General features: G+C 35.1%; 1 protein-coding gene across 1 annotated transcript; it reads left to right on the top strand.

Moving 5' to 3' along the window:
* The first annotated feature begins 7,725 nt into the window (after positions 1–7,725).
* LOC134843711 (probable tubulin polyglutamylase TTLL9) lies at positions 7,726–19,810 on the top strand. The gene is made up of 8 exons (XM_063859950.1): positions 7,726–8,057; positions 11,276–11,437; positions 12,723–12,869; positions 13,377–13,534; positions 15,328–15,519; positions 16,013–16,199; positions 18,528–18,654; positions 19,195–19,810. Exons 1-8 carry the CDS (start codon positions 7,827–7,829, stop codon positions 19,428–19,430), a joined length of 1,440 nt encoding a protein of 479 aa, XP_063716020.1. The 5' UTR covers positions 7,726–7,826; the 3' UTR covers positions 19,431–19,810.
* Positions 19,811–20,146: the final 336 nt, after the last annotated feature.

The raw sequence follows: 20,146 nt of genomic DNA, 5'->3' as shown, positions 1-20,146 counted from the left end.
ATTTTATGATGATTTTTTTCAATTTTTTTTTCAAATTTCAAGGTTTTCAAAAGATTTTTTTCAACCTCATATTGCGTTTCTGTCAGGGTACTTTTAGGTTCGGCAAGTTTGGCTTCTCTTCTAGTTTTTCAAGTACAGTGTCAAAATATAATTTTTTTTTCAATTTTTGTAAACTACAATATGAAAAAAGTCACTCTTTTACATAGATTTACATATCTGATAATAAAGGAGTTTTAGAGAAGTGTTCATTTTGTGGAAAAAAACCTGCAAATTGACTCTATTTTAGGAAGCTCTTACGTTCAACGAGCTTTTCAATTTCAATCTACCATTCAGCGCATCTGGCGTACAGGCAACACACCTGCTTAAGACCCGTGAGATTGGAATGGGACTCGTTTTTTCGCTCGCTTGAAATTTTTTGCTTTTTGGGACGATCGTCTGTTAATTTTAGCCGGCTTAGTCTCCTTAGTCCAATGCTTTTTGAAGGTTCAGCTTTCTTCTAAATTTCTGATTGCACCTTCTAAGGGTCTATTGGAGGTATATTAGTTCCAGTTTTTATGAACAGTTTCAATAAAAAATTTATGGGGTCTTTATTAAAAATCGTCATATCTGAAGAAACACAGTAGTTTTAGGGATATCATCATTTTGTTGAAAAATAGCCTGAAAGTTGACTGTATAAACCGTTTAATGAATGAAATAGAAAACCCCGATGCGGCGGCCCAATCGATTATATATTTAAAGACGGGCAGCACTATCTCGCCATGTTTAAGCCTTTTTAATGTATTATATTTGCAGGTTTAACGAAAGGAGGTTTTCACGTTAAAACTATTTCGTGCATTATAGTGCTGATTTTTTTTCAGTTTTTGAGTTTCAGTCGGTATTATTTCAACTACTTTGAAATAAACAGATCTATAGTGGGGTTCTCCCAGATGTGGCCAGTTTGGCCTCCACTTATGAATCTTTCAACTTCGTATTTTTAACTTTCGTATTTTTTCAAAAATTTTCCAAAACTGTAGTGTTCTATCAGAGTACTCGCAGAGGCTGCGAAATTTGTTCTTCGTTTGTTTCTTCATTCTGTTTGATCGTTCCGACAAAGTTTTAACGTATTTAACGACTTGTCTCTGGAATTCAGGAACATCCAGGCACAAAATTTGCGCGCTTTTCCAGTGCACAGTTTGGCCTAGTAATTACTGCTCAACTTTTTTTAAGCTTCTGAAGTTGACGGTTTTATGTGATATTTCAAAAGTTTTCGACAATCTCAGATTTGGAAAGTATTTCTAAAATTTTTTAATTCGCGACCCAATGGCGGCCTGACCAGATGTCATTTTACTCCCAGGGAATGCAGATGTGGCGTTCAAATATAACTGCTCAAATCCTTTCATTAGCCTACCCTATGTTGTAGTAAAATGATAGTGCTCCCAGGCGATGCACATCTGGTCTCTAATTACGACTGATTAAAGTTTTTAGTTTTCAAGATAAAGATATTTATTATGGCTTCAGAAATGGATTTTGATGTTTTGGAATAAGATATGGTTGGTTAAACGATTGATGGGAGCAATTCATATACGTACAGGCTAATGAAAAAGAATAAGTAACTTGAACTAGAATCTCATTTATGAAATAATTGATTTTGCAATTGAAATTGTTTCAGTAGTGTTTAATTTTAAAAAAATGCACTTGAGTGCTGTCTGCTGTTTTGTGAATTTGTTCGATACTTATCAATACTAAGATCTGAAATTCAGTTATTGTGTGTATTTGACCATTTTAGTTTAAAAGAAAAACGTTGAAGTTGAATTGATTGAGGAGAGTGACACGATAGTTCAATTTTATGTTTGCTTCAAGTAAGTTCGTATTTTTTTTTTAAATTATGTCAGTTTTTACTACAGCAGTTAACAAATGTCGATAGTTTTTTAAATCAAAATCTGAAGCAAACCTTATCTTAAATCCAGAGGAAATTTCAAACGATTTTTGATTAATTCAGCCACGGTATATTTCCTGCAACCTGTAATACTTTCTTTTTGGCCTTCTTGTAATATCTTTAATGGCTTATTTCCATGATTTTTGTTATTTTAACCAGATTTCGCTTGTTATTAAGAATCAGGAACGTTGTAATTATTCTTATATAGATTTAGGTGCTTTTTTGCGGTTGGACTTTTTAAAAATCACTTCATTTCCTATGTTAAAAGGAAAGCAAACTCCACTATGGAACATCAACAGAGCAAAGGTCACGAAAAACGTTATTACACTTGGAAAAGCAAGTGTCTTGTAATCAGGACCTAGACTTTTTTCACCGTAAACAAGTTTTCTTACATCTGAAGTTGACATTGAAGCTTATTTATTGGTGAATCTTAGCAACTCCGAGACTGCTTCCCTCTTGGCCTATAGGCCCTTGTTTTTTTTCAGTATGTATGAAATAATTAGAAAAAAAATCCGTGAAAACTTGATTTGTCGGACTTTTGTTTGTCTGCTTAGATGCCACAGTGTGGATTTTTTTTGCGGTCAGCAATTTTTGTCGGATTTATAAAATTAGTTAGATTTATAAAATTAGTAGCCCTTTTTTTGTATATTTTCGTTTTTGTTGTTTTTGTTTCGCTGAAAAGCTTCTTTCGGCCTAAATTTTTTGGCTCTTGTTTTGTGGACTAAGTCACCTGGTGTTGTGTGACTTTAAGGTCAAAATTTGATTGATTTAAAAAATCGTGTCTTGCAAAAGCTCAGTCTTAAAACTTAATCGGTGAAAAGTATTTTGTCAACTATTTTTTATGACATTTTGTTGTTTTCGGCTCAATGTGCGTCTTAGAGCGGCTGTTTTTGGCTCATTAAACGCATTTCGGCTAATTAGCCCCTCGTAAAAAAACTTAAAGATTTTTTTAAAGCTTGTTTCTTGTCTATTTTTCTGAAATTTTTTTCTTTTCCAAAATATGTGTTTGTCGATTTTTTTTATTTCAGTCTCCTTTTCTATTCACTAGCTTGCAATGTTGTGCTTCCGTTGTGTTGCAAGTGCTGCGAAGATTCGCGTTGCCTTTGTGTCGGCTTCTAGTTTCTAAAGTGAAATTTATTTTTCAGATTTCCCAGCGGACTAAAAACTTAACCTATTGATCCAGTTTTCTCAAATTGAGTTAATTTTACCACAAAACTGTCATTCATAAATGTTTCTTGAGCTTAAAACTCCTATATTTGATTTTAAAAGAAAAATAATTATTTTTGACTGTATTGAATTTATTAGTCGTATGTTTTTACTTTGAAGTTGTAAAGTTGAAGTTTTTATTGAAAAAGGTTGCTTTTTTTTTCTGTTTCCTTGCGTTTATGATACTTTTCCAACTGTGTTGCCGTTGTTTGTTTTTGCTTTTCATCTCTGTCTAAAATACTCACATTTTCTTGTCTCATTTTTGTTTTTAAAAAAGAACGTGAAGCTTTTCTTGTGATGTTTTTCGATCATGGTCAGTTTTCAGATTGGCTTATGTGGCTTCAAAACTATGGAGGACTATAAGAATGAGCCTTCGATCAGGGTTGGATGAATTTTTGCCGCACCGACTCAAGATAGGGTAACATAAAAATATTTGCCTGATTCAGCGTATTATTTTTCCTGTTTTCAATCTGGTTTTTCAAGCAACAAGTGCGAATTTTTCACTACATAAAGAAACATTTTCAGCATCCTCTGCTTCTGAGTCCAAGTTATATTGATATAAAGCAATGTTATGCGTTTTTTTATCTATAGTGTTTGTTCAGTCAAAGATAAAGACTTGACGTGACTTTTCTAAATGAGAATTTTCATAGGTATTTTCTTAATAAATTTTCGACCGAAAAAGTATGATTTTGACGTCGTAAACTGTTAATTGTTAGAAGTATTCATCCAACGCTGTCTTCAGTTTCGTCCTCTAAACTGCGCTGACCCAGACGAAATTGATCAGACTGCTTTTCTTCTTAATTCTCATTGGCCAAAATCTAATCGCCCTGATTGGTTGATGAAATCATCTATAAATTATCCTCTTTCGTTTATCTTAAGTAACGTTTATTCGGAATCAGTCATTGGCCATGCTCGTTTGTGCCTCGTACCTGATAAATCTGATTCATTGTACGTAGAAAGTGTGATAATTGGAAGTAAATATAGAGGAAAGGGATTCGGTAAAAGGATAATGACTTTCGTGGAAGAGGAAAGCCGAAAAAGGGGTTACAAGAAACTGTACTTAGCGACCACGGACAAGCAGTCATTCTACGAACATCTCGGATATGCCATTTGTCCGGAAAAATATATTAATTTCTTTCATGGCTCTAAAAATTCCGCAATTTCAAATCTGATGCAATTATTTGGCACAATGAAAACGGAAAAAGATTCTAATGTTATCGAAAATATGGCTAATAGAATTAACAATACGAGCGCAGCTGAAAAGTCTTCTGATAATTCGAATTCCGAAAAGCTGCTTGATAATTCGATCTCCATTATTAAACCGCCACCACCTCCACCACCGCCTATATTACCTCCTGTGCACTCTACACCTTCTTCAAAGGACAGTCGGAGTTTAGCGTCTGAAGAAGAAGTCAAAGTTTACATGTGCAAACTCTTATAGCATTTTTAATTTTGATTGGGAATTAGACTAATTTTCAAAGCCTCAAAGATTTAAATTATAAGCACTTCACATAGGCCAAACTGGTTGATCACATAGCTTTGCGACATCATCACCATTTTCGTTTGGGTCGTGAGTAATTTTTGGGTTTGAGATATTTTAGCTTTACGAAGCTTTTTCGGACATTAAATAATCAGGCGTCTGATTGTTGCAAACACCGGCGTAGAAGGGGAAGAAACTATGGCGCAGGGTGTGTTTTTCTGGCCGATTTCTTACGACCCTTTTTACACATGCGCAGCTTAGTTTAATAATATGGTGCAACTTCTTTCCCAACACAAGTCGCAAGTATAAGAGCTATAATGTGCTTTGACATTTGATTTGCTATGAGTTAACGCAGTTAAAACTTATTAAGTTCATCAATTGAAGCGAAAAAAGCAATTTTTATCATAAAACAGTACCATAATAAAATTCCTTTCAGAAATTTTTCAACTCAATTTATTTAGCGAAGTTTTTGAAACGCATCATTTAAGCAAAATTTGGATTACACTTTCCAATTTATTTGATGCAAAGTTAGTGTAGTTGCCTTTAGCTGCTTACATTCCAAATTATTACACGCAGGGGCGGATCTAGGATTTTCTCGAGGGTGGGGCGGATTTTTAAAAAAAATGAAAGTTTTGTGTACCCTTTTTTTAGATCGACCAAATTGATTTACTGAGCTCTCAAATCAATATAAAGACCGCATTTTGACCAAATTTTCTGCGCCGCAGACAAATTTTTGCAAAAGGAGGCCAAACAAGGCGTTTTTAGGCAATTTTTGGAAAATATTAACCAAAAAATCGCGTTTTTTGGCGCATGCTCCCCCCTCAAAATTAGTGTATATTGGCGCCTTTAGAAATTTTTTAGAGTCAGTCGGCCATAAAAGGATATCTCAAAATAGTACAAAGGGGTACTCTTTGGGTCGGCTGGGGTTCGAATCCCTGACGGGGGGTGTCGTCCGCCCCTCTAAATCCGCTACTGATTACACGCAATATTTGTGTTTTTGTGCATTTTGAAGCTCGTCGTTTTCTCGATCATGTTTGCGAAGCTGCAGCTTTGCTTTCCGGGTTAGGGTCCCGCTCTTACTCTAATTGACAACCTTCCTATTGTTTCGTCAATTTAGCGTCTCGGTTTTTTTGTTTTTCGGTTGAAATGATTTCGGCTTTGGTTTTATCGGCTCAACGGTTTTTGTCGTTTGATTTGTTTGTAAAGCAATTGAGAAATGCTTTGGTGTAGAAATTTCAATTTCCAAATGTTAATCGCTCAAAATTTTGTTAGAAATTTGTTATGACGTTGTTTTCGAAAAAAATAATAATATATTTTATGACTGCAATGCGTATGCTTTTTTTTCTGTTTGCGGCTTATTGGGCTTTTACCTAATTTATTTCGACTGAACTGCCGCTCTCTAAATGATACGAAAAGCTGAATCAATGTTATGATTTTGTTTCTTGACTGCTTTTCTGAATGTTTATTTTTTTTTTAAATATGCTATTTTCCATATATTTGGCTAAGGGATTTCTGTCATATTTTCGCTCGCTTCCAATGCTACGCTTGAGTTGAATCGCAAGTGATCTGAAGCACTGCTTTGCCTCTGTTTTCGTTCTAAGGTTGTGAGTTGCAAATAAAATTGTTTTTACCCTTGCGATAAGCAAGAGTTATTGCAATCGGGTACTAGATTTTTTTTTGTCCTGCAAACACCTTTGTTCACAGGACTCATCGATTTCTGGTGGTACCCTGGCTCATAAAAAATCCAATTATCCTACTTTCTCCTGCCCACTTAGCCTGGAGATAACGAATACGAAATCTGCCTTTTACTTGGTTGTAGTTTTTTTTTCTTTTTTTTTGTCTTCTTTTTTCGGCTTAATCGGGTTCGACTTATTGAGAAGGGGGACTCATTTTTTTTTATAAAGAGTTGTTTGATTTTTTTTCGGCTGATTTTATGTCTTGTTACCGCCTGGTACTTTTGTTTCGAGTCTAGTTTTGCATTATATTGTCTCGGCATGTTTTTATCCAAACCATCCTAATTCATTTTGATAGCTTGGTTGTTTGTATAAGTATAGAACATCGATATTACTTTTTTGCTGATGATTTTTCGGCTTTCGATTAAGCTCTTGGTTCAGTTTCATCTACTTTGCTGTCGGCTTCAATTCTGTTGGTTTATTTACCTAATATTTTGTTTCCTACAAATTTTCGATATTATGTGCGTGATCGCTTAGAGTTTGGCCCCAAATATAATTTTTCGCATTCTCGATTTCAACCCCACCTGGGATTTGTTTTGTTTTGTTTTTCCATTTAGCGTCTTCTTGTCCCTTCTTCTGAAGAGGTTAGACGGTTTATGACAGCTCTCCATTCAGCTCGGTCTTCAGCTGCAGTCTCGTGTACACCAGCGGCTGCCATATCTTGCTTGAGGCACTCTTTCCAGGTTTTCTTGGGTCTTCCTCTTGGTCTGCGACCTGGTGCCTCTGTGTGCATTATTTTCACCTGGGGCTCTTTAAAATTTTTTAATAAATTGAAAGATAAAAAAATTGATTTTCGTTTTTTTTGTTTATATAGTTGTTTCTTCTACGGTTACAACTTTCGAAGTCCTCTTTGATAGTTCTTGAGTGTCTTGCTGTTTTTAATCCTATACTTTTTCTATCGCAAGTGGCGAGAAGCTCAGCTTCGCCTCTGTGTTTAATTTAAGGTTGTGATTTTTTACACAAGCAAACGTGTTTTTCAATACGTCCACTTGTTACGCTTGAGAAACCTTTTGTTACCCTACGAGTTTCTTTTTTCTAACCTAAACCACACAAAAATTGGTGCTCAGAAAAAGTGCTCATATTCAGTATTTGTTTACTGCTCATGGGTTTTATCTGGGAGTGTTTTATCCGTTTTATTTATGGCGCTTTTGTCAAGAGGTTGCCTCTAAATCTGTAGGTAGAAGGCTTGAATCCCGTTGGGGCGAATTCATTTTTTTCAAAGCTTGAAAGCTTGAGCTACGCCTCTGTAAAATTTGGTTTTCCTTTTTTAATTTATTTTTTTCAGATAATTATTGAAAAAATGGTTTTCCTTTAGTGTTAGTTCCATCTAAAATGGATTAAATGTTGTTCCGAGGATTAGATCAAGTTATGCATATTAAAAGGTTCATATTTTCTAGATTTCTCATGACACGTTATATGAAGGTTCAGGATTCAATTAGTGTAGCGATGAAATTAGAGAAGTTATGTACCTTTTGAATCTCTCATCAGCAATATGAACAAAAGAGCGGCTGTTGGTTACGGAGCGGGAGGGGGCAAAGGCGGGACCAGAAGAGGGGCGGGACTGGGAGAAGGAGGCCAGGGGAATGCTAATAGGGTGATCCGGTTCAGATGTGGGTTCACAAATACCATCTTGGATGTGCTGAGGAACAGAGGCTGGAACCACGTGACTGAGGAGGGGGCAGACTGGGACTTCTATTGGTGTGATGTTGGCTGGATGAGAGAGGTAAAGTCATGCCGATTTTGAGTTTATAGTTACCTTACGCTAAGGAAGGGTGAAACTGTACACGTGCTTCAAGTTGCTTAACAAAAAAGTCAAATTCAGTGAAACGTTTTAGGTATTTGGCGCAGTCAGTGATGTCCATTTATAAAATTATTTAAATTTGAATTAAAATTTAACTTAAAATTTAATTTTTTTCTGAAACAATTTTAATTTTTCTGAGTTCTGTTAGTCTTCGTGATATGTCATCGATATTTTCATCATCAGCAACTGTGCCCGAAGTTCGGAAGTTCTCTTTTTTGTGATACAATGAGCAACATTGCTGCATTATCTGTACTTATCGATTTAAATCAGTACATATTCGATTAGGCTCGGTGTCAAACAGGTCCAGTTAGCGTTGCTGGTTAGGTGTTTTTCTATCATATTTTTTAAGCCAGTACTTTGGCGTGGGATAGAATTTTTTTTATTTAAGTTGAAATCTTTCGTTTAACTTGCGTGGACCCATATTGTAACATTAAATTAGTTTTGTTCCGACCATTGAAAACGGGGAGGAATTTTGTATTCGGGAGTGTTTTAGTTTTTTCTTTTTGTTGTTTTCCACGAAAAATCAGGTATCACACATTATAATTGGACTGAGTCGAATGATATACCGTATTAGAGCTCTTTCAGTCGTGATACGAACGACATTTTATTGCAAAACATTGAAAAGTAAAGTTTTTTTTTGAATTTTTTCATTTTTTGATTATTTATTTTTTTGAAGACAATTGGAGTTGTTTATGCCGAATTCACTAAATTTCTACACGTTCCTATAGTTTTATCATCACACGATGCATAAGAAAAGACGTCAATTTAAAAAACAAAGAAAAAAATATCTCAGATTGTGATAGGAACATTCTGTGCAAATTGGACAGCAACTGGCTATCCTTGTTTTTAATTGGCGTATCTGGGCGCTGTTTTAAAACCCATTCTTTAGACGACATGAGTATAAATTTTGAGTCGGACCGGGACTTTTTTTGCAGACTGAAAATGTTCGGCTTCGTCTGATGCTTATTTTGATAGGCTTAGTTCACACAACAGATGTTTTGAAGATTCAGTTTTTTTGACATTTCAAATTCAGTTTGTAAAATTTGTAATGGTGCAGGTAAGAGACTTTCAAGCTAGAAAAAAGGATTCTGTGAGTTTTTTGGATTTTGATGATTCAGTTTTTTTGACATTTCAAATGCCGTTTGTAAAATCGTAATGGTTCAGGTAAGAGAGATTCAAGCTAGAAAAAAGGATTCTGTGAGTTTTTTGGATTTTGATGATTCAGTTTTTTTGACATTTCAAATGCCGTTTGTAAAATTCGTAATGGTGCAGGTAAGAGAGTTTCAAGCTAGAAAAAAGGATTCTGTGAGTTTTTTGGATTTTGATGATTCAGTTTTTTTGGCATTTCAAATGCCGTTTGTAAAATTCGTAATGGTGCAGGTAAGAGAGTTTCAAGCTAGACAAAAGGATTCTGTGAGTTTTTTGGATTTTGATGATTCAGTTTTTTTGGCATTTCAAATCCTGTTTGTAAAATTCGTAATGGTGCAGGTAAGAGAGTTTCAAGCTAGAAAAAAGGATTCTGTGAGTTTTTTGGATTTTGATGATTCAGTTTTTTTGGCATTTCAAATGCCGTTTGTAAAATTTGTAATGGTGCATGTAAGAGAGTTTCAAGCTAGAAAAATGGATTCTGTGAGTTTTTTGGATTTTGATGATTCAGTTTTTTTGACATTTCAAATGCCGTTTGTAAAATTCGTAATGGTGCAGGTAAGAGAGTTTCAAGCTAGAAAAAAGGATTCTGTGAGTTTTTTGGATTTTGATGATTCAGTTTTTTTGACATTTCAAATGCCGTTTGTAAAGTTAGTAATGGTGCAGGTAAGAGAGTTTCAAGCTAGAAAAAAGGATTCTGTGAGTTTTTTGGATTTTGATGATTCAGTTTTTTTGGCATTTCAAATGCCGTTTGTAAAGTTCGTAATGGTGCAGGTAAGAGAGTTTGAAGCTAGAAAAAAGGATTCTGTGAGTTTTTTGGATTTTGATGATTCAGTTTTTTTGACATTTCAAATGCCGTTTGTAAAATTCGTAATGGTGCAGGTAAGAGAGTTTCAAGCTAGAAAAAAGGATTCTGTGAGTTTTTTTGGATTTTGATGATTCAGTTTTTTTGGCATTTCAAATGCCGTTTGTAAAGTTCGTAATGGTGCAGGTAAGAGAGTTTCAAGCTAGAAAAAAGGATTCTTTGGGTTTTTTGGATTTTGATGATTCAGTTTTTTTGACATTTCAAATGCCGTTTGTAAAATTCGTAATGGTGCAGGTAAGAGAGTTTCAAGCTAGAAAAAAGGATTCTGTGAGTTTTTTGGATTTTGATGATTCAGTTTTTTTGGCATTTCAAATGCCGTTTGTAAAATTCGTAATGGTGCGGGTAAGAGAGTTTCAAGCTAGAAAAAAGGATTCTGTGAGTTTTTTGGATTTTGATGATTCAGTTTTTTTGGCATTTCAAATGCCGTTTGTAAAATTTGTAATGGTGCAGGTAAGAGAGTTTCAAGCTAGAAAAATGGATTCTGTGAGTTTTTTGGATTTTGATGATTCAGTTTTTTTGACATTTCAAATGCCGTTTGTAAAATTCGTAATGGTGCAGGTAAGAGAGTTTCAAGCTAGAAAAAAGGATTCTGTGAGTTTTTTGGATTTTGATGATTCAGTTTTTTTGGCATTTCAAATGCCCTTTGTAAAATTCGTTATGGTGCAGGTAAGAGAGTTTCAAGCTAGAAAAAAGGATTCTTTGGGTTTTTTGGATTTTGATGATTCAGTTTTTTTGGCATTTCAAATGCCGTTTGTAAAATTCGTAATGGTGCAGGTAAGAGAGTTTCAATTTAGAAAAAAGGATTCTGTGAGTTTTTTGGATTTTGATTTGTGGATTTATCTGCTCCTAGTCGCAGTGTCATTTTTGTATTGCATCTGTGTTCAGATTGTGTTCTTAGTGAAGTTGATGTTGTACAAAAAGAACCGAAAGATGTTGATAGGGTTTTTTTCCTGAAAAAAAAGGGGTGAGACTCCTGCAATTCAACAGTAACGATTGTTTTCTTTTCAAAGACAAAAACTAACAATCTAACTTTCTAAAGTTTGACCGTATCTAAAGCAACTTTTTTCTGCTCATTGTGTTTCCTCTCCTTAGAATATTTTAGTACCAGAATAGGTTTATTTCTTTACAGGTGTTCGACCACTGCTACATGGATGAGGGAGCTCGAATCTGTCACTTCCGGAACCACTATGAGTTGACTAGGAAGAACCTGATGGTAAAGAACTTCAAGCGGTACCGCAAACAACTTGAAAGGGAGGCCGCAACGGCTGGAGGAAAGTCTGAGGCTCTTAAGGTTGGTTTAAGTATTACTATTTCTCTTGTGAGAGCAAATGTACTAAAAAAGTATATTTTATAGTTCAATCAGATCCTCGTGTAAGAATAGTATCGATTGCAGATTTTAGGCTCAAAATGAAGATAGTGTTTAAAACAGTTCAGTTTTTTTTGAAGATGAATAGTTATCATTGCGTTCTTAATACGCTGACAAAAAATGAAGAAAAGGAACAAAATGCTGGATTTTCAATTGTCGAAATGGATATACTATCTCCTATCTCCTGTTTTCATCGATTTATGGGAGAGGATGTTTACGCTTGCGAATAGCAAGCGTTATCAAATCGCAATATAGACTTTTTTCGGGTTAACAACTTGTTTAACAGGATCACTTCAATCAATTAGTATCTTGGTTCATAATGAATTGTTGGCTTTATATTGTATGCTTGTGTTTTGTCGGCTTAGCTGCCATGTTGTAGATTTGTTTTTCTAAAAGTTTTTTGACTTTATAGTTGCTTGTAGTGTGCTGATTTACCTGTTGTTCGTAATTTTGCTAAAATTGACTTCATATTTTTTTTTTCGTTTAAAAACTTTTTTCGGCCTACTTTTTATGTTATCGGCTAAGTAACATAATTTTGAATCGTTTCAACGAAAGCATATTGTTTATGCTCACCTCTGGATTGCTCTTAATATATTTATAGTTCATATTTTCTTGATAACAATTTTTTCCGGCTTTGTTATTTTTTCCTTCGGCTTGATAGGTCTCGGCCGATATTATATCGCCTTATTGGCCTCATATTGCGTCTTTCTACGAGGGGAAAAGGTTTCGTGTGTGCGTGTCTGTGTTAAGAGGCTGAGGGGGACTTAATAACTTTGTATTAGTCTTTGATTTTTTTGAAGTTTTTCGGCTTTTTTTGTTCTTTTTTGTGCTTAATAGGTTTCGTCCTATGTTATATCGGCTTAGTGGCCTCATATTGTTTCATTTGACGAGCAAATAAAGGTGTTTGTGTGTTTTGAGGGTAAGGTGGACCTATTAACTTTTCAGCAGTCTGAAGTCTTGTTGATTTTTTTCGGCTTAAAGGGTTTCTGAAAAGGTATTTTCGGCTTTGCTACAGCTGAGTACTTCCAATGCTTATTTCACATTCTATTGTCTTGGTATTTTTTTATTCCACACTAGCCTTATTCATTTTGACAGATCTAGTTTTTCGGCCTTTGATTTGTTTTTCAATTTTGTTTCTTGTTTTGTATCGCAAGTGGTGCCAAGCGCAGCTTCATCTCTGTGTCTAATGATGGTCCATGAGAATGTTTAGATGGACTTCTACCCTCCGACGTTTGAGTTGCCGACCGAGTATCACATGTTTGTGGAGGAGTTTAAAAAACACCCTAGTGCAACTTGGATTATGAAGCCAGCTGCGAAGAGCCAGGGCAAGGGCATATTCCTGTTCCGAAAACTCAAGGTCAGTCAGTTTGTCAAGTTAAAGTTTATTGTTACAGGATCAGACGCATATTTGTGACCGTAGCTTGTGTTGTTGGTATAATTGAAGTCAGTTACTTGGAATGAAGTCAGGCTGCAGTGAGCTTATCTGGTCTCAGTACTGCCACGGTGTGAAAGTCTCATTGATATCATTGCTAATACTTGCTTCGAACTTTTTTCGACTTCCGTCAGAAACATCAGAATTAACTGCGAGTAAAATGCAAGCTGGCAGAAAGCTGGAGAAAGATGAAAAAATTATACAAATACAGTTTTGCTTCCAAATGTGTATTTTGTTGATGTAATTTTGTTTGCCGATATCAAAATTGTCGTTGTTTTTTTAAAATCAACTAGTGGAGTGAAAACGAACACCCTTTTTCACCGATACCACTAAAACAACATTGAGTAAATTGGCAGCGATGTGACATTATTTATATGCACCTTGTGTTCAGAAGGTATCAATAGTAAGAGTATTGTTGTGATGTTGTTGTAGGATATCACAGACTGGAAGAAGAACAGTGTGTACAAGCCAGCCTCTCAGCAGAACCACCAGGACAGTCAGGGGGAGAAGGAGGCGCAAGTGGAGACATACGTGGTGTGCAAGTACATCGACAACCCATACCTAGTCGGAAACAAAAAGTTCGATGTCAGGTCAGTCGACTTAACTTCGAAGGTTTAGAAAGAGTAATGAACGTAGTGGAGACTCTTATATAGGTCTTGGTGTTTTTAGGAAAAAGTCTGAAAATGCTCTAACAACTACAGATGTGCATTCATTCATATTACTGCATTTATTCTGATTGACACTTTTTGATTGGCTTAACACTTTTTGAGTTCAATTGAAATTCATCTGCTGAAAAAGACGTAAATGGCACTCTCCAAATACAAACGTGAAAGTGGCGCAAAAAATGTGAACAATCTCGAAAGTGGAATTTAATTTTTAGATTTTCAGCGGAAGAAAAACTTTACTTATTAATCCAGTTTTAAAAAGTTGGGCCAATGTTATCAATAAAGCGCCAATCATAAATTGTTCTAGAGGTTCAAACAGCTTAAAGGGCATTTTTTTTCTTTGAAATTCGAAAGTTGAGATTTTTTCAACCAAGTCAACTTGCGTTCATTACTCTTTTGCAACTGTCAGTTGGCTTTGTTTTGATATAGAAGTATCGTGACCAGTCATTTGCGCCCCCAGTCATTTCCGCCGCAGTCACTTTGGCCCTAACAACAAAGTCAATTCCGTCCCAAAAGCAGTTCTTTCCGGAACTGTATGCTTTTGAGGCGGAAATGACTGTGTTTTTGGGGCGGAAATAACTGGACGAGAAGTGACTGGGAGCCAGAAGTGTAAATCGCAGTTCACTGGACCTTACTTTGACAGTCAACTGCTTTTTGCTCCTGAATACTTGATGATTGCAATCAATAAAATGTCGTTATTGGAATTCGTTTTCTCATAAAAATTAAATTGTCGTGTGAAAAATATTTTGAAACATATTGTAAACGTTTATTATAACATTTTTTATGCCAACCCTGCTTTGGCTCCCGATCAACTTTAAAAAAAAAAATTTTTTTTGCGCCCCCAAAACACCAAGATTACTGTTGTAACTGATGTGTGCTAATATTCAAACTAATTAATCGGAAATATTCCTTGGGTCAATCCGTAATTTTTGGTTCATTTCTTAATCGGTTTCCTGAGGTAAAGGTCTATGTGATTGCTTGGTAAGTGAGTTCAGCCGAGTGGTGTTAAATTACGATGGTGTGTGCTTTAAAAAATGCAGCTGTCTACTAGCGTAATGAAAAAACGTATGCAGTACTGATTTAAATTATCCGGACATAGCGAACAAAACTTCAAAACGAATTTTCAAACGCGGGGTTTTTCTCAAATTGGGTTAAAATAAGACAAAAAGGAAGAGAACAAAAGTTGCTTAGAGTTTCACCAGAAGTAATATGGTGCAATTTTCTCACGAAATTCTGAACCAAACTTTTAGCGTCAAAATTAATGTATTGTTTTTTAGTCAATCAAGAATTACCCTGAAACTACCTAGTTAATTGATAAGAAAGTTATATCAAAAGAAACCTCCTGCACAGCCCAACAAAATTTTAGAAGGGTAAAACGTTTTAAATTTGTTTTCAGCCAAAGATTTCAGAAAAAAATTGCACCATATTAATTCTTGTTAAATTCTAAGCAAATTTTGTTCTCTTCACATTTTGGCTAATTTTAACCCAATTTGAAAAAAAAAACGGTTTGAAATTTCAAATTTTGTCCGGTCAATTTGAATCTCAGCCCTGTGTTCAGAAGGTATCAGCTGTCTACATCACAACAATACTCTTACTATTGATACCTTCTGAACACAAGGTGCATATAAATAGTCTCAATTTCTTTCTGGAAAAAATTTAGATTTGTTCACGCTAAAATTTCGATTTTTCGAGGTTTCAATTTCGTTTTTTTTTAATAGGTTTTATGTGCTGGTGTGTTGCTATGCGCCTCTGAAAGTGTGGCTGTACAGGGAGGCATTTGCCCGCTTCTCAACTGTAAGATACAATCTGGAGAGCATTGAGGACAATGTGGTCCACCTGACCAATGTGGCCATCCAAAAGTTGGCTCCAGACTATGACCCAGAGAGGGACTGCAAATGGAGTTTCGCCAGGTATAAAAAACAACATAGTGATATTTAAGGCTGTTTATTTACGATGGGAAATATTAAAACAGGACCTGTTCAAATTGTCACTGCTAGTCAAACTGTTCACCCCTCTATTTAGACCTACATTGTACTGGAGAATGTTGCTGCAGCCTACAGCAAAAAGTGTCAAGAAAGATTCAAAGTATTGAAAGAGTCGTTGTGAAACAAAACCATGGTCACAAAGTTTATAAATTTGAAAAACTCAGAAAACTGAACATTACAGATCACTATTTGAAAAACGATTTAATTTTTCCTGTTACATTGTGTTCAAAATAGTTTTAAATAATTTTGCAGATGCATGCCGTAGTGGAATCAGATTGAGCACTTGAACTTTTTTACAATAGTTTCAATGTTCTTTGCCATGAAATGTGTTGTATTGTGTTAAGACTCAGTGATGTTTCAGTTTTAATTGTCGTTAATTCCGTTTTTGGGTGCTGAGTCTTAACATATTGTATTGCAGCTTGAAGAGATACCTGACTGCAAAGCATGGCAATGAAGAAGTGGCCCAGCTGATGAGAGAAATTGACGAACTAGTCATCTACAGTCTCAAGAGTGTACAGAAGATCATCATCAATGACAAGCACTGCTTCGAACTATACGGCTATGACATCATGCTGGACACTGCAATGAAACCATGGCTGTTGGAGGTGGGTGTTTGTTCACTTTTGATCAGGCATATTGATGAACTGCATAAACTGGGTTGCTAACAGTTGTTCAACATGGTGAAACAACGACGTAGGTAAAGTTCTCCGGACAAAAATTTTCAAATAAAGTAAGCTCTACTCATGATTCGACCCATAAATGACCTCAGGCGGAGCAGCGGTTATGTTTTACTGATATAAGGCAATATGTAGCATTTAAATACGCACTCAATTCATAAATTAGCTTGCACTGAACACGAACTTGGATAATTGCGCTTGATAAGTAGAGGATCTGTTGAATAAAACGATGTACTTAAGCTTAAACTAGCTATTGAATTAGCTGAAGTTTTATTGGCCAACGTGTTTTTAGTAGTTATAGATCATTCTCTTCTATGAAACTCTTAAACATAGGGTTCATACCGCATGGTGAACATTTAAATATTTACTTTGAAGTGAAATTCTTTTTTTTCAATGTATCCTTTTTCCGCAATTTTTTCTTTAATGCAGCTGTTTTTTTTAAGTTTTAACGAATTAAAAGAATTTTCACTTGATTTGCTCTTGCGTTTTTTTTTGATGTTTCACAGGAAAATTTCTTGAAATTTTATAAAGTTAAGATTTTTGTTCTAGTGTTTTGACTTCTGCTTTTTCTTTTTCAATTCGAGATTTTTCTACGATCGCGATAAGCAAGAGTTATCAAATCAAAAATAGATTTTTTCAGGTCTATTGAATTTAAAAAATAACTACTGCACTACTGCTGTTACGGTACACATTGGAAGTTTTATTCACTTGAAGTTGACGCTTTTCTCGGAAAAATTCAATTTTTAGTCTATTGAGATCATTGTTTTCCTGGAAAAATTTTTTGTTTTTGTTTGATTGCTCAGTTTTTGTCGGCTTGGTTGATTTACTTATGTAACTTTCATCATTAATTTTATATTTTCTTTGGTTATCTTTTTTTTTGATTAAAAGTTCTGATCGGCCTAAACGGTTTCGGCTTATAATTTATTGACTTAGTTACCTTTTTTTGTGTCATTCAAAGGCAAAAATTAAGTTATCTTTTTTTGTCACTTCAAAGGCAAGGTTTTCAAGTTTGCAAGATTTCCAAGTGTTGCAAGATTTCCAAGTGGTTGTGTTTTTCTGATACTAGTTTAGTTTTTGTAATTTTCGTCTCATTTTCTATTCGCTAGCCTGCAATGATGGGCTGTCGTTGTAACGCAAGTGATGCTATGCTCTGTTTCGCCTCTGTGTCAGATTTCCGATTGAAGTTTTAAATTTACCTATTGGTCCAGTTTTCTCGTATTGGTTAAGTTTTCTAAAGAGCTTTGAATTAATTTTCAAATTAGTTAGCTCAAATATAGTTAATTTGACCATTCATTTTTTTAAACTCTTTTCTTTGAGGGTGAAGTTTTTTCAAAACTGTCTGTTGCTATTTTCAAACTGTCTGTTGTTTGTGTTTAAGTGTCAATGAGGACTTTTATATAGGTCTTCGTGATTTTTTTTGTTTTCGTTTCAGGAAAAAATCTTAAATTTTTCTAATAACTACAGATTCATGCATTTAGTTTAATTTTTAAATTCAATTTAAATTCAGCTGCTGAAATTTAGGGTAAACTGCACCCCAATTTTGAACATGGAAATGGCGCGAAGAAAGGTTAGCGACTTGACTTCTAGTTTCGAAAAAGGAATTTAGTTTTAAGATTTCCAAGCAGAATAAAATTTTTATCGATTTTCCGGTTTTCTCAAATGGAGTTAGTTGATCAAAAAACTATCAATCTTAAATTCGTTTTGAATATCAGAAAGGGGTAAGCCCATATGTTTTATACTTTTGAATTTTGATAGACGAAATTTTTCCAAAAGGATTTAGTTTTTTTTTTCTGTTTCGGTGCATCTATGTCCTTGCTTCGCTCTGTGTTTCAAAGTTCATCTAAAAAATGCAACGAAAAGGACGCATTTCGATATCAAAAGTGCAACTGGCGCGTGAAAATGTGAAAAGGTTTCAGTTTTTCACTAGTCTTGCTTTTTAGTCTAGTTTTCTCAAACTAGGTTAAATTTATCAAAAAAGTGCGAGTCTTTGAAACTTTACAAGCTTTTGGTGATATAAATTTTTGAAACTCTGAAATCATATACAATTTATGTCATCAAAAGCTTGTAAAAAGTTTGTTCTGAAATCAAACATTCGTTTCATTTTTTATATGTTGGTTAATTTCTAGGAGTGAAATAATACTAAATATTTTCAAAATTCTTCAAAAAGCAAATTGGAAGACGATCAGGAAATTACCAAATTTTGAAATCTCGTGTAGCTAAATTGAAAAGTGGTCGAAAACACTCAACTTTTTCAAGGTCAATGCCTCTCCCTCCCTGACCGCATCCTCACCACAGGACTACGAGTTGAAGTACAGACTACTGGACGACATGGTCACTGTGATCGACATGGAGAACAGACTCACTGGAAAGGAGAAACGCATCGGTCAGTACAAATAAAAAAATTATCCGGATCAAGTTGTAATCCTCCTACTATCTCACTCGCCAAGTAGCCGAAGCGAAGATTTTCTTGCATTTTTTCTATTTAGCCCCCGGCCCTGCTTCCTTCTTTCTACCTTTGGTAATTCTTTCGTGGGGAAGAGGGATATTCATTTTGCCGTAGCCGTTCCCACCTTGAGGAGACAGGGACCCCTCCAACCGTGACCGAACTTTCTGCGATTGCCCGATTTGCTTTAATAGGAATATCTTTGGTTGCCAATTATTGTTATCAGTATTTTTTTGTCGTTTAGATATTGACTTTTTTGGTATATTGAAAATAAACACCCTAAATTTTTTGGGCGATCAATATTCGTATCAGGAGAGAACTACTGCATATTCTAAATACTTAATTTTGTTTTGCGTTTTTGGGTGGCGAGTATTCACTGGACATACTCGAGATGGGGTTCTTTCACGTGGACCAGATATCTAATTAAAACAGTGAAACCATATTGTTTTATTTCTTTGTAATAGTTCAATATTTGGATAGGTGGCTTCGACTTGATGTGGCACGACGGCCCAGTGCTAGTAAATGACGGAGGAGTGGAGTACACCAGTGCCCCTGGACACTGCACCAACTCATTCCTAGGCTGCTCGAATGAGAACAGACAGAAACAGTTGAAGCAGATGATGCGCCAGGCCAACATCGCCAAGAGACACAACAACCCAACTCAGCCTAATCAGAATACTAGTGTGCAGCAATCTGCTGCTGCGGGAGTGGCGTGAGCAATAGGGATGTTGATTGTAGCTGCGAACTAGAGTAGTTTTGACTCGAACTATCCGTTTATTTCCAGTAGTCCGCAATCGAAGATAGTGGAAATTGATTGGAGGGTTTGTCTCGACCATCGAACTGTAACTGTGGCTTTCCCAGACAATAGATCAATTTAGCGGTGCTTGGAATATCACAACTAATTATTGTTTCAATTGAAAAATAGTTTCCGTAGCTCACTGATTATTCGATGTGTAAATTGTAAAAATTGTAAATAAAATAGCGTAAAAATATTCATAGGCGTAAATTTTAAAATATTGTTCATGATTTTTTGTAGATTATGCATTTTGTGTTGATGTAAATACTGTCAATAGCAATTTTGAACCGAAGATTTTAATACAACTGCAAGTTGATAAAGTTTTGAATTTCTCTTTATCATGCAATTCAGCAAATTGTCATCCACCAAGTTTAACTAGCAAAAAAAAAATCGATGGGTGTATGGGGATGGCGGGGGGCTAGTAGTGTGTTTCACATTTTATTGTCACCCATCCAAAATCTTTTCTTGTTGTCGAGAAAAATCGAGAAAATTAAAATTAGTAATTTAAGCTATGAAAGACTTAGTTAGACCAAAAAATCTAGGTTTTGAAGAATCATGTAGCTCATTTTTTATGTTTGTTTTTTTGTTTGTCAAAAGTAATTGTTGGAGGCCATGCTTAATTTATTAATAGTGTAA

Source organism: Symsagittifera roscoffensis, chromosome 4 (genome assembly GCF_963678635.1).
Source record: "Symsagittifera roscoffensis chromosome 4, txSymRosc1.1, whole genome shotgun sequence".
In the NCBI taxonomy this organism is placed as follows: domain Eukaryota; kingdom Metazoa; phylum Xenacoelomorpha; order Acoela; family Convolutidae; genus Symsagittifera; species Symsagittifera roscoffensis.
The sequence above is the reverse complement of the archived record's forward strand: the minus strand, read 5'-3'. Positions and strand labels throughout refer to the sequence as shown.